This window comes from Hydra vulgaris, chromosome 05 (genome assembly GCF_038396675.1).
Source record: "Hydra vulgaris chromosome 05, alternate assembly HydraT2T_AEP".
In the NCBI taxonomy this organism is placed as follows: domain Eukaryota; kingdom Metazoa; phylum Cnidaria; class Hydrozoa; order Anthoathecata; family Hydridae; genus Hydra; species Hydra vulgaris.
The window spans coordinates 1901746-1921214 of record NC_088924.1 but is presented as its reverse complement, the minus strand read 5'-3'; the positions used below and the strand labels follow the sequence as shown (position 1 = coordinate 1921214).

Genomic DNA, 19469 nt, shown 5'->3' with positions numbered 1-19469 from the left:
CAGCGTAATCAAACGAATATCATGTGATATTCAGTTCATTGTTTTTGTAGATTGCAGCGTTTTTAATTCTTCATTTCAATATTCTTCATTCATTTTGAACTCTTTATACATTTTGGTGCTGTTTTTGTGTGCCGTGTTTTTGTTTATAACTTTGTTAACGTTTTGTTATTATCGTAATATCATTTATAATATTGTTTTTATATTATGAATATTGCTTATATCATTTTTATATTATGAATATTGTATTATATTTATTATAATTATATGTGTTATAATTATTGCTATTGCTACTTTTGCTATGGTTGTTTGCTATTTTTAAAATATTATTGTAAAATCGGCTTACAATAATATTCGAGTAACTAAATAAAATTTTAATATAAGAAGCTTAAAGAACGTAATCATTAATGCATTAGCAATCTCTTTTAATAAAGTTTGAAAAAAATTCTGGTCATTTTGCGCCCCATCTGATCAAAACTCGGTTGCAAAGCTCCACGCGGTGGGTATATTTGTAGCAACTGCTTATGTCTTATTTTTCATGCTGTTTAACTTTTATCTAAAACCTTAACGAGTTTAAGCATTTTATAACAATTAGTAAAATTGAAAGACTTATGATAAAAAGCCTTCCAATTTTATTTGTTCTTTAGATAAGATTTATCCCAAAACATTTTATTTGGAAATCTGTTAATTCCAAATATATAATGAGTAATAAGTTTCTGCTACATTGCTTAGCAGTTTCCTTACAAACAAGTTTTATGGGAAAAAATAAAAAAAAATCCAAAAAACGGAAAAAAAGTAAAGCTTTAATTAAGTTAGGAAAATCAAAAAAGCACTCACTTCTCTGGCATATACAGATAACATCTTTTGTTCACAAAAAATCAACTTGAAAATCAATTAGAAATTCAATTTTAAATTTTTATCCATTTTGTTTGAAATAGCAGCTGCGCTAAAAAAAGACTAAAAAAATTTTATGCAATATTATATACAATATATACAAAGGCAAACCTATGAATAAAATGAGGAGGGATGGGATAAATCCTCAAAAAGTACCGGCTGGTTTCTTAAAAAAAAAAATTAGTAGTGTCAAATACCCGACTAAATTCGTCAAATATATGTATATATATATGTATATATATATATATATATATATATATATATATATATATATATATATATATAAATATATATATATATATATATATATATATATATATATATACTATATATATATATATATATATATATATATATATATAAATATATACATATATATATATATATATATATATATATATATATATATATAATATATATATATATAACTATAATTAAAAACGATATAGAAAAAACTTTTATTATGGAACTTAAAGTTTCATGCCTAACGGCAATCATCAGCCATATCCGGATATGGCTGATGATTGCCGTTAGGCATGAATCTTAAAGTTCCATAATAAAAGTTTTTTCTTTATCGTTTTTAATTATAATTATATATATATATATATATGTATATATATATATATATATATATATATATATATATATATATATATATATATATATATATATATATATATATATATATATATATATATATATATATATATATATATATATATATATATATATGTATATATATTTATATATATATATATATATATATATATATATATATATATATATATATATATATATATATATATATATATATATATATATATATATATATATATATATATATATATATATATATATATATATATATATATATATATATATATATATACTTGTTTTGAAATTTTTATATAACCAAAATAAATTTCCAAAATATTAAGCACTTTTCAACGAACAAGAGTTTTGTATTACTTTAATACAACACTAAATCGAACGATATATAAATATATATATTGTAGTCTTGATTATGTAATAATAATCAATTTTTTTTTCGATTTGAGTGTGACTAATATAAAGTGAAATAATCGCAAAATAGACCAATAAATAAATAAAAAAGTAAGATGAAAAAAAATATCTTTTTTACGGTACTTAAAGCTTAATGCCGTTTGCGGCACTCATCAGCGATATATTTAAATCAAGAAAAATTCGTTTAAAAGTATAATTAAAAAACCGTTATGAAAAATTCAAAATAAACAAAAGAATGATTTCTGACACTAAACAATAATAATAATAATAATAATAATAATAATAATAATAATATTAGCAAAAGTATTAGCAATAATAATAATATGGAAAAACATCACTTTTAATTGCCAGTGTCATATTAGGAAAGCAGGAATCTGTTTCAATGTCTACACTTAGAAACAATCTCACTACTTTAATCCATAAAATTAGTATTTTTATAATAAAGAATTTCATATTTTTTGGTCAGACATAAATTGCAAGATTTGGATGTTGGATTATATGCTCTACATCGCTTGAGAATTTTCCACTTAACTATAGAAACTAAATTTGCTTTTTTTAACTTCCATAAATGTTTTGAGAGCTCAGTATGATTTTTGTATTTAGAGATGTTAAATGATTTAACATGATTAGCTTATCTTAATTTAAAAGGAGTCTCACTTATCCCAATTTAGGATTTTTCATTAGAAGATGAATCAAGATTATTAGTTGTAACAGTTACTTGATATACAATGTTGCTTGTTAAACATTTATTGAACAACGGATAGAGATTTTTATTTATATATTTTATAGCACTTACAGCTCCAATGGTTAGGGTTTGTTTTGTTGCATATAATGTATTTGTTGTGCGAATTTATAACAGCTAACTTTGACTGTGTCCCTCTTAAAGATGTTTATGCAGATTATTATTATTAGGAAAATGTTTGTCAATAAGTTTTAAAAAACATTTTCCCACTTTAATGCTAACGTTTTCGCTAGATGGAGGGTTAAACCAAATGATGTTGCGGGCTCTGTTCCTTTTGAAGTTGATATTGTTATAGGATTATATGTTAAACTACATTTATAACCAGACTTTAATAAAGCTTTTTTATATAGAGGAATAGTATTTTGAAATATTTCTTTGCTAGATGAATTTGTAAACAATCTAAGTTTAATCGAATGTAGTCTTTGTTTAAGTATAGTTGGCAACTTATAGTATACTTGTGGGTTTTAGTATACTTGGCGGATTTTAGTATACTTGGCGGGTTGAATCAGCAAGGATGTGATTTAATGTATTATTAGGTTTGCAATAATGTTTAAAAGTGCAGGCACTAAATTTAGAGTTACGTTGAGGAAGTTGACAATTTTCATGTTCCATTGCATAGAAATCCCTAAGCCATTGCATTTAAATATTTCGACAATACGCTTTTTTATTTTTTCCATTTGAGGGCCACTTTTATTACTAAAAACTGCCAATCCATCGTTACGGTATAAACCAACCTCAAACTTGTTATAAAGTTTTGAAATTTGAAAAGAAGAAATATTCCTACCAGCTGACAAACCTTTGCATCGTCGAACGCTCCCATGGAAACATCAAATAAACCACTTGATTGCATTATCGAAACTTGATCATTATAAAAAAGCAAAGATTTACTTTGCATGAAAAATTAGTAAAATGTTCTCTTTATTTAATGTTAGGTGTTGCTTCAAAAAATTGATAGAGTTTTTAAGAAGTGTTTTACTGATAGAAGGATAGAAGTCAATAATATCAAAAACTAAAAATTTATAAAGGTGTTTATTTTTTATGGCCTTAAAGCAATCGATAACATTTCGAGTGTTTTTCCATTGATGTAATTGTAATATAATTATTAGGTGTGGATTAATTTTAGAAAGAATATCTTTAGTAAATCTACCAATCTCGTTTTTAGCAGGATTTAATAAACAGACAGTCGAATTGTTTTCAAAATTATTTTAATAGTCTATTAAGGTGATGAAACAATTGGAAGATGTATTAATGTCAATTTTATCAATAATTTCATAATTTTTCAAAAGACGCTTACCTTCTAAGTTTACTTTATTTATTATGTTTGAGTTAGATAATTTGTAGTTTGAAGTGATGGCATTTCTTAACAACAAGTTATAATCATTTTTAGATAACTTGTAAAAATTGGATGATTTATCTGCATACGTTATAAGTTAGATTAGATTTTCGAATATTGTTTATATCTTGTTTTAATTTATTTTGGAAACTGCTATGTATCTTTCGAAACCTAATGTGTTTTACAAGATCAATGAGTTCATTCTCAAAAGCTAGCATTTCTGTAACTTGTTTTGGATGATTAGATGTTTTTAATCCGTAGTTAATAATAAAAACTGTTCTTACTATTTGAACTCTTGTTTAAAAAGAAAAACGCTTTCCATCGCATTCTTTTAATTAATGTTTCAGTTTTATCCAATAACTGTACTTTGAAGTCTTTAATGGATGGTATCGGAATGTTCTTGACTAAATATCCAAAGTTTATTTTTTCCATCACATAAGCAACTTGATTAGAGTGCTCAACGTATAGAGCATTGTTTTTAAATATATGGCTGATGAGAGCCGCAAACGGCATAAAACTTTAAGTACGGCAAAAAAACTGTTTTTTTTCATCTTACTATTATATACATATACATATATATATATATATATATATATATATATATATATATATATATATATATATATATATATATATATATATATATATATATATATATATATATATATATATATATATATATATATATATTTATATATATATATATATATATATATATATATTTATATATATATATATATATATATATATATATATATATATATATATAAACTTGAATTATGATATTTAACTAAATAAGTTCACAAATAGTCAGAATAGTGAAATAAATAGAAATTCCAGTAAATCCTTTTTCTCAAAATGTTTATATTAAAAACATTATAATTTCCAAAAAAAAATACTAATACGAAATATTTTTTTATATATTAAAATTATTAGCACTAGAGTTCTTTCAAAAAATCATCAGTAGTGCTGTTTTGGTATTATTGCAAAATTTTTATATTAAAAATAAAAGTATTTAACTTTTATATGGTTGCTGTTGGTAACTATTGATTTTGAAGGATTGAATTGTATTTAAAGACAGGAAATATCAACTAAATGTATCATGTTATTTTTTTTGCAAATGCTTTTCATGTGATAACAAAAAACTTTCCTTATTAAGCTCAAGAAAGACGAAAAGTTAGAAAAAAGATTCAATTACACTTTTGTGGGCTCGTTGACAGGTATAAACATGGTTGTCAAATCGATCAGTTTGTAAGCCAGTCGTGCAACTGGAAATATGTCCGTTTATGCGTAATCTTAAATTATTAGTTTTACCAGTATATGCTTGTTTTTTGCGTGTTAAACATTTTAGGTAAAAAATTAAGTTTTTGGTGTTGCATGTGACGTGACTTTTTACTTTCTATTTGGAACTGTGAAAAGTACTATTTGGAAAGTGAAAAGTTTAATAATAAAAATAAAATTAATTTAATATAAAAATTAAATTAATTTTTGTTTTAATTACAACAATTTTGCAGTAATACCAAAACAGCACTACTGATGATTATTTCAAAGGCCTCTAGTGCTAATAGTTTTAATATATAAAAGAATATTTTGTATTAGAATTTTTTTTAGAATTATTATGTTTTTAATAAAAACATTTTGAGAAAAAAGATTTACTGGATTTTCTATTTGTTTTACTGATCTGACTAATTATATATATATATATATTTATATATATATATATATATATATATATATATATATATATATATATATATATATATATATATATATATAAAATATATATATATATATATATATATATATATATATATATATATATATATATATATATATATATATATATATATATATATATATATATATATATATATATATATATATATATATATATATATATATATATATATATATATAGATATAGATAATGTTATAACTAACAATTTTCATAATAGCCGTTTTAAAACTGGTATAATCAAGACTGATTTAACCGATCATTTTCCTATATTCCTTATTACTGAGAGCGTTACTCTAAATAATGCTACCCACAAATCAACAGTATTCATGAGATAAATCAATGAAAGTTCCATATGCCAATTTAAAAATTTATTAAATAATTACGTCGATTGGAATCTTGTACTGCAATCACAAGATGTAAATAATGCTTATGATTTATTTCTAAACCAATTTTCTAAAATGTATGATAAGGCATTTCTTTTAAAAGTGAAAGTAATAAACTCAAAGTCGGTTGTATCCCCATGGATGACCAAAGGCCTACTAAAATCATCAAGGAAAAAACAAAAATTTTATGATAAATATTTAAAAAATAAAACTTATAAAAATGAAACTAATTACAAAAATTATAAAAGTTTATTTGAAAAAACTAAAAAACAATCGAAAGTAAATTACTATGCTAAACTGCTTGAAAAAAACAAAGGAAACCCTCAAAAAACATGGAGTGTTATTAGAGACTTAATTGGGAAAAATAAAATTGAAAAAAATAACTTACCGCAAAAACTTATTATTGAGGGAAAAATGATTTATCATAAAGAAGTTATTATTGAGAAATTAAACAATTTTTTTTTTGATGTTGGCCCAAACCTAGCAGCGAAAATTCCAGTTGGTCAAAATTTGATTCATATCTTGCAACAACTGATTTAATTATGGAAGAACCAATTTTAACCAAAAGTGAACTACATACTGCTTTCAATAGTCTGAAAAAAAAATAAAAGTGCAGGTATAGATCAAATTAATGTTAATGTAATTAAATCTGTTTTTGATATTATCGAACCCTCATTATTCCATATTTTTAATCTCTCCCTTAATTCAGGTCATATTCCAGATAAACTAAAAATTGCAAAAGTAACACCTATTTTCAAATCTGGCGATGAGACCAATATTTCAAACTACAGACCAATCTCAGTCTTACCCTGCTTTTCTAAACTAATTGAACGCATTATGTAGAACAGACTTTATAAATATCTATCTAAAAATAAGATTTTATATAAAAATCAATACGGTTTTAAAAAAAATCATTCTACTAACCATGCAATAATTGAATTGGTTAAGCATATATCAAATGGATTTAATAGTGATTGCTATACAATAGGGGTTTTTATTGATTTATCCAAAGCTTTCGACACAGTAAATCATGAAATTCTTTTGAAAAAATTAGAAAAATATGGTGTTAAAAATCAAAGTTTACTTTGGTTTAAGTCATACTTAACTAACAGAAAGCAATTTGTACTTAAAGAAACAAAAGACTCAAAAAACAACTTAATAACTTGTGGAGTACCCCAAGGTTCTATTTTGGGACCATTATTGTTCTTACTTTATATAAATGACTTATATTTATCATCAAAATATTAAATACTATCTTATTTGCAGATGACACTAATTCGTTTTATTCTCACAAAGATATTACTGTTTTTTTTTTAATATTTAACGCAGAATTAGATAAGATCAACGAGTGGTTTATAAGTAACCGACTATCATTAAATGTAGAGAAAACAAAATTTATCCTATTCCATAAACCTAGTACAGCCGAGAATATTCCTCTTAAACTACCCAATCTTTTAATCAATAATAAAATAATTAAAAGGGAATTTACTACAAACTTTCTGGGAGTGCTCTTAGATGAAAAATTGTCATGGAAATTTCATATTAAATATATTGAAGGTAAGATCTCAAAAATATTGCCATGTTATACCGAACAAAACCTTTTCTTAATAACAAGTCTTTAAAAAATTTATATTTTTTGTTTATACACAGTTATCTTTCATACTGTAACATTTCCTGGGGTAGCACTAATCACACTAAACTCAAAAAAATTTATAGTAAACAAAAACATGCTTGCAGGATAGTATTTGGGGCAAACAGAAAAACACAATGCGAACCTCTCTTACGTCAGCTTGGAGCTTTAAATATTTATAAGCTTAATATTCATCAAGTAATGTTATTTATGTTTAAAGCAAAACTTGGGTTTTCTCCAGCAACATTTCAATCCTACTTTAATGAAATCTCCCATAAATATCCAATCAAATTTTCAGTGAATAACTTTGTGGTTCCCATAAACCTTCTTAAATTAAGTTCGTACCAAATTCAATATCGGGGACCTTTAGTTTGGAAAAAATTTCTTCCAATCTTTAGTAAAAAACAAAACTTCGTTTTGAACTGCACTTTGCAAAGTTTTAAGGATGATTCAAAACGGTATTTACTGAACATGGAATTCGATATATTAAATTTCAAATACCTTTTTTGAAAACAATTTAAAGGTTTGGACTGAATCGCTTGAAAATATATTAAATCTTTATCACTTTCTTTAGCTTTTATTAAAATGGTTTCTAAGCATTAGTATAAAAGATAACGAAAATAAAATTGTCTTTTTCGTTCATATTTCTGATAATATTAAATAATCAGCCCAAATACTTATGTTTACACATATTGCTTTTTTTTTTTTTTTTTTTTGTTAATTAAACAACGCATTTTTTTTTTTTTGTGTTTTTATAACTTTCATGATTTTCTGTCGTTTTTACTTTTTTATTTTTAAAATTATTCTGCTGGAAGATTGCTGCAACAAATTATTTTATAGCTGAAGTATTTGATTTATTTTTGTTTTTGTATTTATACTGTCTTTTTGTCTTTTATCATTTATTGTGCGTGTAAATTTTTGTGTGACGGGGCTCGGTGATAAGACAACCTGTATTCTTCTTGCTCCGGCCAGGATTTTTCTTTTATTGTAATTTCTTTTTTGTAATATTTATCAACGGTAAAATAAATAAATAATAAAAAATAAAAAATAAAAAAATTATATATATATACTTACATATATATATGTATATATGTATACACAAATTAATATATATATGTATATGTGTATTAGACCAGTTCAAATTAAATATTTTTTAATAATTAAGTAGCTAAATGTTTAAATGTTGTTAATTGATGAAAAAAAGTAAATCATTAAAGTTTCAAAGCATTATTCCAATTTTAGTAACAGCTCAATTAAGTTTACTTTTAAATGGGGTCCTAAAATTATAAAAAAAAAGTTCCTTAAAAGTAGGTGAAGCTGGTACTCAAAAAATAATATATAAATTTCAAAAATAATAATTGTTTTATAAAAAATAAATTAAAAAATTTTTTATTTTTATTAAAAACTTGTAAAAATGTATTTTTTTTATACCTAGTTAAAAAACCATAGTTTTTGTAAAATTAAATCTAAAAAAATAATTGTTGTATGAAATTATCATTTTTTTTGAAATTTTTAAGACCCAACATGACATACTTTTAAGACCCAACATGACATACTTTTGAAAAAACTTTTTTTTTTAAATAATGGGGACCTGTTAAAAAGTAAAGTTAATTGAGCAGTCCCTAAAACACATTATTTAAGTTTGCAATTTTGAACTAATTTTCCTGGCCACAAACCACATCAAATCAAAAAGTAGCGCAAATAAAGTTCCAAAAATATTTTTTTTATATACAATTTTGAAATGGTCTTATGTTTTGAAAAATGGTCTTATGTTTTATACATATATACAAATACATTGAAACAATTTTGAAATGGTATTCATATATACAAATGCATGTCTGTATGATATATACATATATACATGAATATGTGTATATATATATATATATATATATATATATATATATATATATATATATATATATATATATATATATATATATATATATATATATATATATATGTATATATATATATATATATATATATATATATATATATATATATATATATATATATATATATATTTTACAGGTATTTTTTTTGTTAATTTTTATTTTAATTACTTTTTTTTTTTAAAAAACATGTTTTTGAATTTTAAAAATCTTAAAAGAACAAGATTCGTAGATATGGTTATGGATAGTTATAACTTTTTTTTAAACTTTTTTTTAAAAGAATTACTACAGAGAAATCATCTGGAAATGAGGCAGCTTCAAGTGACTTACAAGAACATTTTCTTAATTTAAATGAATTTATAAACTACAACTTCGTACAGCCTACTTCAGAAGAAATTTAATCTCCTACTCGGGTCAGGCAGAAATATGGCCATTAAATGTTGTAACCTTTTTTAAAGATGCTTTAAATGTTGGCCATTAAATGTTGTAACCTTTTTTAAAGATTTAAATTGAAAAAGTGCCTTAATTCAATTTAAATTGAGAGAACATACAATAGAGTTACTGCTACATCGACTGAAGACTTGGATTAGGCCAAAAACATTTTTTCTTTTTCTTTTTGCAAAAAGCTGCACGGATTTAGGCAGCATAAAAAGTTTATCGTTCGATAGCCACCCTGATAAATAAGTTTTAGAAATTTATTGGCATAAATGTTCATTTTATTGCGATAACAAGCTTTATAAAAAAGAAAGAAATGTTGCAATTTAGTGGAACAAATGTGCATTTATTGTAGTTTTAAACTATTGAGTAACCTTGCTATTCTTTTTTTAAAATCATAACATAAACACATTAGTTAAATCATATTTACCGTTTCCTTTTCAATATTCCAAATGCTAAAAGCTGATAAGAATATAATTTACAAATAAAAACCTTACGAAGTTTATAAATAGAACGCAAAATATCAGCTCAAAACCTTGCAAAAAATTAAATTTGAAGTAGTCTTTATTATCAAGCATTTGATGTTTAGAAAAATTTTAGAAGACTCAAGAAATACTTTGGGTAGAAAAGTTTGCGCATTCAATCTACTAATAAATTTGAGATCCGGAGTTCTTATGTAAAACAGGACAACGGACTTTAAGCTTAAAAATTTAAGTTTAAAAACTTTTTATTCTCTTTTCATTTATTTTTCAATGAAGAATAACCCATAATCTTGAAGCGTTTCAACTTTTGGCTTGTAATAAGGACTTTTTAAGTGGTAAATGATAATCTGTTGTGTTTAAGTTGATTATATTTACAACGTAAGCTAAACAAATTTTTTAAATAACACATTGTAATCAAATGTTTTGTAAGTAGTTCCTTATATTAACACATTACAACCTTTGTGGAAAGTATAGATAAAAATCTTATAATTGAACATTTAAAGTAATTGTTTGCTAAATATTTTGTTGATATATCAAATAATAACTATTTTAACTCGAATAATATAGTTGCAAATGGTTAGAAAATGTGGGATACAACTTTTTTTAATTTTTATCTTCCCAAATGAAGCAAATTTATCACCGGTTTAAAAAATAATAATTTTATTGATTTTTCTCATAAGCTAATAACATTAGTTGATAATTATTTTTTTGTTTGTAAGCGTAAATTGTCTTGCATCTGATTAGTTATTACAATATTGATATTGAAAGTTGAAAATGCATAATTTTCAACTTTCAATATCAATATTGTAAAAACTAATCAGATGTAACAGTTGACTTTACAGAGAAACTTCAAAAATTATGTGAAGTTTCTCTGTAAAGTCAACTGTTGAACCTGTCAGCGTTATAAGGATAAAAACTTGACAGAAAGCTGACTGTGAAGTGGTGGAAAATTCTGATTTATTGATAAAATCGTTAAAAAATCAAATCTATTTATCAATAAATCCCACTTTGACATAACACAATTTGTTTACAAAGCTTTAATTCATTATAACTTTTGTATGATGAGAATTGAAAAATAAAAATGCATATCGCAAGAAAAAAACAACCAAATAGTAACAATTGAGAAATTAAAGAATTTTGACAAGAGAAACTAGCAGTTAATAACACTTTAAACGGATTATTAATAAATAAATTATTATATATAGTTTAACTATAATATCTTAATATTTCATAATATATTAACTTGATATAATATTAGCCATCTAGATACCCATAATACCATAAATTATGGCTGGTCTGTTTTTAAACTTTTTTAAACCTATTTAAAATTTTAATTATGTTTAATTTTCATGATCATCAAGTTGTTTCCTCTGAATATAGTAAGGAAAACTTAAAAAAAATGAATTCCAACCCTTTTAAAAAAGACTTTTCAGTTGCAAATATAAAATATCAATAAAATCTGCATTCAAAGTACGGAGTAAAGGTTATAAAATAATATGATGGTTTATATCTTATATTATTTGGATAAACAGTTATTCTTACCTTAACTGCATTACATTCAATTACTTTTTGCAATTACTGTTGGCAAATGATTAATATAGTAAATTTCAAATCATGAAAATTTACTAAATCAAAGCCATATTTCAACAGTAACCAAACTGAAATGAAAAAAAGTAAAATTTGAAATGAAAAAAATTAAATTTCTACTCTCTTTTCAACTAAAATATATAAAAGATAACCTTACCACTAGGCAATGAAAAAGATAAAACTAAATTAAAAAAAAGGAAAAATGTAATAAAAATAGATAACATTTGTAAACAAAAAAATAATAAAAATCATTTTTAAATTAATTCAGAAAAAAGGAATTTTTTTTTCTAGCAGGGAAATAGGAGCTGTATTTAAATATACAAAAAATAATTTTTTTTTTTTCTTTTTGCTTTACTCACATTCGGTGTTCTCACCATATGAATGCAAATATACCGTAAGTATGTAAATAAAAGCACCGTAAAAATAAACAAGTAATAAAAAAAAACATTTTATTAGTTTCTGTATAATAAACATCTTGATTCACTAATAGCCTTTCCTTCTGAAATCACATGAATAGTGCAGTTGATGAACAATTCGTAGGGCCAAATAAACTCAAATACATTTGAGATTACAACTTTTACATGAAATCCACAAGTTATACTTTCAGTGGAAAAGTTAAAGTTGTGGATTTTATTCAACATAATAGGTCTATATCATTATTACCTAAATTAACTACATCTGCTGCTTTAAAGATGGAGAACAAATTTTTCTTACAAAACTGGCATTTTTTACTACTGTTCCGGCATATCGAAGTTCATTAACTCAATTAACAATACCTGACTTGTCACAAATAAAACCACAATTTATCTCTTGGGATAAATGTTCTTTATGCCTTAACTCTATCCTTTAATTTAGATAATTTTTGGTGTATTTGATGTGATGACTTTCTCTTTTTAATTAATTGAAAAATGATCAATTGATGTCAGGCATAAACTGTATCATGTATTACATAAGGGTTCCCTTCAATAATGACATACAATTACTTGATATTCTTAGCTATATTCACATTTGTTCGATGTTAGCAGCACTTTTATATATTACTCTTATTACAATGATTAATAAATGGGATGGTATTTTGATCTCTGTCTGAGCATTTTAACTAAATATTTTCTTGATAACTTGATATATTACGTTAGTTTTGCTGATATTGTAAACTTAACTAATTATTTCTTATAATATTTGTATAACTTTATTTTTACACAATGTTTTTATTAAAATTTATTCTTAAATACTACAAATAGACAAATTTTGAGTTAAATTATTAGTTCACCAAAGTCTATCAATATTTTAATTTTAACTCATCAATATTTCTCAATATGTATCATTATGTAACATTTTATAGGGAAAGACTATATTTGCTGGTTAATCAACCTACATCAGTTCAATCCTCCATCGCTAGTTGTTCCTCTCATTTAAATATATAATCCCAATTTTAAGATAAGTTCATGCAATTCCTTCACCAGAAGATGGTGCAATTTACAATCGACCACAACGTTTGTTTTTTTGGAATATCTTTAAAGCCGGAAAGTTCTGATGCAGCTTTAAAAATTTATCTAACACATAAATCAACTCGCTGTGTTGGCTTGCATTCAAATAAAAATAACTGCATCACAGTTGTTTTTATTTTGACTATTCTTTTCAGAAAGTTTACAACTTTCTGGAAAGGATAGTCTTTCAGTTAAATAACAGAAAATTTAAAGCCTTGAACTCCTGCTTCATCTATTAGGCTGGCGTAGATATAAACCAGTGTTACATTGCTTCTAGCCTAGGATAATAAATGGTGGATCTTTTTGAAACTATTAATAGGTTTTTGCTTGTCCAAACTCTTCCTATTATCTCCTAATGAGAGTACAGCTCTAAAACTTAGTTTAATAGTTCTGACGCCGGCAGGAAGTAAAGTTCTCTCAAACTCGATGGTAGCTCTCAGAGAGGCTAATTCATTCAACAGCTAAAAAATATTAGAGTATTAACAGTGCCATTAAGTGCATAGACGGTGTCCCATTGTTGAGGTCACATACGGAGCTTTATGTTACGACTTTGGGTTAATTAACAAGTATTTGCAGTCTGTGAAAAACCGTCCATCAGTTGAATCTTACCTATTTCAAAAATCACTAGACTTGCTTACGCTTTGTGAGATTAATTTAAATTCAGCTGTTTCTTCAAATCTCGGTATTGATGAGTACTATCCTTTAATTCGTAAAGGCTTTAATTATCAAATGTTTGGATTAAGCGTATACTTTTGCATCAGTTCACCAGTCTGTCCAGATATTAGGTTTGAACCTCTTGACCATTCTTGTGCTTCCGCTTAGCACCGCTTCACTTTATAACTTTTCCCTTTGTTTATTATTGTTCTTCTTTTTCTCAAGACTGCACTCTTATAGATGTAATTTCTGATCAAATTGACAATGTCTTTCTCTTTAACATTCTGCCAATATTGTCATTATTAGTGACTTTAATGCTCATCCCACAGAATGGCTTGGCTCTAACATCACTGACCTGCTGGCATTAAAGCCAGCAATCTCTTGCTCAGATAGTAATTTTTGTGACCAGATCATTTACCTTCACTTCTTGATTTGTGTCTTTTCTTTGACCCTAGCTTGTGTTCAGTTTCTCCTTCAACCCCTTAATTTTTGTTGATTTAAGTGATTCTGACCATGCAATGATCTCTATAAATCTTTTACTTCTTTTTCAGACTCGCCGTATTATCTCAGTACTTACTACTACCCTAAGGCTGACTGGGATTCTTTTTGTGATTTTCTTTGTGACAGTCCAAAGAATGATTTCTCACTTTGATGATAAATGTGTCTCCTACATAACCTCCTGAATCCAGGCCAGGGACGAACCCAAATTTATTTTGGTATAGCAGCATGGGTGCCCAAAATAAAGCTTCAAAAAAAATATTTTTGATTTTTCTTTTGGTTTTTTATTAAAAATAAGAAAAAATTTTATCTTTTTTTAAATTTTAAATTTTTTTTGATATTAATTTCAACTAATAATAATTATAAAAGTAATGATTACAATAATTTATTAAAAGTTTTAAGGCAACTTTTAATTATACTTTACGATTAAATATATATATATATATATATATATATATATATATATATATATATATATATATATATATATATATATATATATATATATATATATATATATATATATATATATATATTAATTCAAAAATTATTATTTATTTTTTTAATCATCAAGTTTATCAATTTTTGATAATCAAGTAATTTTTGATAATCAAACAATCATAAAAAGAATCAAGTTTACAGCAATTATCTCTCTAATTTAAAAGGTGCCTTAAAGCACTTAAAAATTATTAATTTTTGATCGAAATTAAATTTTAAATAATAGTAATTACATTTATTAAGCACTAATGTTTTGTATTCCATTTGTTACTGTCTATATATTATTTTAATTACAATTAAGGTGCAAAAACGCATTGGACCTGCTCTTGCAGCCAACCACCAGCCATTATGACATCGTCATAACGTTGCTTTTCTCTAAAGAGCGGGCATCTTTTGAGCCACCTACTAAAATTCATTCTTGTGCTACTCATCATTCAATCAAATCTCAACCTTTTACTGTTCCTAACTGGCTTGAAGTAAGTGATTGCAAAATGCAATAACTAGAAATGCTTTTGGTCTTTAAATTTTTAGGCTTTTTAAAAACCATAAACTCAATAGCTGTTACCAATAAAAAAGTATTTATATTGATCTTGAATTATGATATAAAACCTTATTAAAAAAACTATATTATTACTACTATTTCTATTACTAAAAACTATGATTTAATATTTCTAATGGAAACCATATATAAAATTGATTGTAATGTTAGCATCTGCTAAGGTTGCTTGCAATTATCTTATTCCTGTTTCCATTCTCTTCCTTTACAAATCTCTTACTCATCCCTGTATGGAATACTGTCATCATATTTGGGCTAGTTCTTTTAATAATGTTCTTTTGATTATAGACTAGGCTCAATAATGCATTTTAAATGTAGCTGGACCCACGCTAACTGCAAAAACTCAAGAAGACCTCCCATCGTTATAAAGTTGCATCTATTTCTCTTTTCTCAAAACTATCAATGTTACTGCTCAAAGGAGCTATCGTATCTAGTTGCATTAACTAAAACTTGTTATTACTTGATTTGCAATTCAGCAAATTCTCATTCATTTACTGTATCTATCTTGAATGCTCTAAAAACTTATATTTGTCTAGTTTTTTTCCCTGCACTTCAACCCTTCGGAACTCTCTTCCCTCTTTCTGACAAATATAACTTACAACTTTTAAACTCATCTGTCATCCATTTCCTTACTCTTTAACTATATTATTTATTTATTTTTTAGTTACTCCAAGATTAATATTGGTTGCTTGCAGCTTTGTTAGAAGTGAATCAGAATTAAAAAAGAAAATAAGTTTAGTTCATAGTTTATTACTATAGAAACTTTTCTATAGTAATTAACTATGAACTAAATTTTTTTTTAAAATTGGTTTTGGTCAATATAACTTAATATTCAGTAATATTTTTGAAATAAAAAATAAAAGTAAGTTTATAAGGCATTTAGGTCATACAAGTAAAAATAAAATGGCAGGTAAATAATGATCAACTATACCCAATTGAATCAAGTGTGAAGAAATAAGACATTCATTTCTTATAATATCTAATATTAAAGATGTTATAGATACATAAGATATACATGTGTTATTTTTATTACTATTGTTGATATTTATTGTTATTATTATTTACAGAAAACTAACATTAATAAATAAATAAGGGAGCTTAAACCTTATAAAATATGTAACTATTTATTATAAGATTCTGATTTATATAAAGTACTTATCAGCTTAAATGCAACTTTAATGCACATTTGGTATTAATTATCATTAATTAATTGGAAATGTTATTATTGGTACTAACTATTGTTATTGTTGGTATTAATTATTATCAAATGTCAACAAAGTCTTGTATATTCAGATCAACTATTAAATAAGTTGTTAAACTTAAAGAAATAGATAACACTACATTTAGAAAGCTTGTCACTGCACTGTGATGGTAAGCGTATTGGTCACCAAGAATATCAAGTGTTAGTATTAAGGAATAAACAAAGAAAAGTTACGTTATAAAGATATCCTATTAGAAGAACTTACTTCTTAAAAATAGTCTTTAAACCTTTTATTTTTGATCATTAATAGATTTTCTATGCACTAGAGTCCCATTTCTAAGTTCATTTTGTAGTACTCTTGATGTTCAACAAACAAATTTTATGTTTTTTATTTTATGTAATTGAATCTACATAAAAAAACTTTTTGATTTAAATTGGTGCATGCATTTGATTTTGAATTACCCATCCCCAACTCAATGGATCTAAATCAACGTCACTCAAATTTCTCCATACTTTAATTTGGTGATAAACTCTGAGTTTATGATAATATGCAGCTCATGGTGATGGTGTTAATAGAGCAGGATTGATACTTGCACGATTAGATGCCACCATTTCATTATATTTATGTTTCCTGATCTGCTGTAGATTAAAACAAAGTGAATGAAGCAGCTCAAAAAAACGAATAGCTCCCTTGCCAATATTATCAGTAGAGATATTTTCCTTATAGAATAAATCTGCAGTAGATTTCAATTCATTTGAATTTTTCAACTTCGTAAAAATTGTGGTTTTGCCGAAGCTATGGATTGCTGATGTTGTGTCACACCCAGTGAATGCGTGAGCAAATAATATAAATTTAAAAAGGGTATCATCACTTATCTTTACAACATTCTGAATTTTATAACATAATCTTTGATCTGTAGCCTTATCGTGCCAACGATTTTAAAAAGATGCCTTGAGGTTGTGCTCCAGTATTTACATGATGTATCAATGACATAAAATATCAGTGTCATCCAATAAATTGTGACTCAACGTTGTCAATCTCAAGCGCTAGCTTAACAATACTTGTGTCTGCATCACTGGGACAACAAATAACTTTAAAATCATTGTTTTATAAATTCAATGCTAAAAGCCTGACAAAATCATTTTTGTTTTTGTAGTTACTTAGGAATATACTTCTTCCTGCTGGGCATGGGTTGAGGTCATTATTTTCAACTGTTTGTGATATCTTACCAGATTGCTTTTGGTGGATACTATCTTTCGTGGACGACTGATAACCATCAAAAATAATTGTGTCAAGTTGTAAGTGTTGAAAAAAATCAATGTATTTCTGAAAAATGTCACTAAATAACACATTATTATAGTGCTGCAATTGGAAAAAAATAATAAATTTTTTTTCTAATTGCAGCACTATAATAATGCGCCCCCATCAGCAATCTTGATTGATACAGGTTCTTTTACTGGTGATACATTATTGATTATGAATATTTTCAATGTTGACTTTAGTGCTAATATCACGACACCTCCTTTAAATAAAAATTTTGGATACGGAGATAACTCATACTGAAAGTAACTCTCCACCTCATTCTTTGGCTTTCTTTCAATAACAACAACCATTCTTAGAAAAAGTGTTAATGGGTCAATTGTAACAATTTCGTCTTGAATAGATACGCAGGAGTATAAGCTCTGGAGTGTTGTTATTTGATTTTTTTCTTTGAAAGAGTAATTTGTGTAGGTTTTACCATTCAACTCTTTGTGTATTGATGCTTCTATCTTCTATCTCATTGGTCAGGGTTTTGTTAATTTGTTTCTGATTATCAACCAAACCTGAGTCCAAACTAACAAGTTGATCTCCAACCATGAATGGGTTATGAGCGAAAAACCATGATTGTATTTTTTTAAGGTTGTCACTATCACGTTTCATACTTCCAGAATATATTTCTTTATGTTTGTCAGCAGATTTATGCGGAGATGTTAGAGTGCTCATCGCATCACTTACTTCTGCGCATCGATGCAATGTTTTCGTCCAAACCCTCAACACATTTTCAGTCAAGCCTTTACCAATAATTCCATCTCTACCTTTTGATGACTACATCAGAGTCTGTTCAATTGCTAGATCAGTCCATATCCCTGACCATTTTTTTTCGGTTCTTCTAACAGTGTGATTACCAGCCATGTATTGTGCGTAAATTAGAGTAAATTCTGTTTGTAAGACATCATCGGTCTGAAGGTAAAGCCTTAAAGCCTGCACAATTTTGCATAGTTAATGAGGCCTTATAGCAGCAAGTTTGAGCATGCATTTTGTTGCAGAAATATGTAATGACCAGTTGCTTGTTCTCTCTGCTCTAATAAACTCTTGGACCACAGTTACGTATTGTACATAATGTAACCATAAAGATGATGTTCGTGAATTTAATGAAAAATAGTCTTTTTTCTCTG

General features: G+C 25.5%; 1 protein-coding gene across 1 annotated transcript in view; it reads right to left on the bottom strand.

Moving 5' to 3' along the window:
- LOC136080099 (uncharacterized) overlaps positions 1 to 18647 on the bottom strand; it is a 33408-nt gene extending 14761 nt beyond the window's left edge. Inside the window, exons 1-2 of the mRNA XM_065796707.1 lie at positions 18480 to 18647; positions 15727 to 15865 (exon numbers count right to left, since the gene is read on the bottom strand). Coding sequence (XP_065652779.1) covers positions 15727 to 15865; positions 18480 to 18647 — 307 coding nt within the window. The remainder of the gene's footprint in view (positions 1 to 15726; positions 15866 to 18479) is intronic.
- Positions 18648 to 19469: the final 822 nt, after the last annotated feature.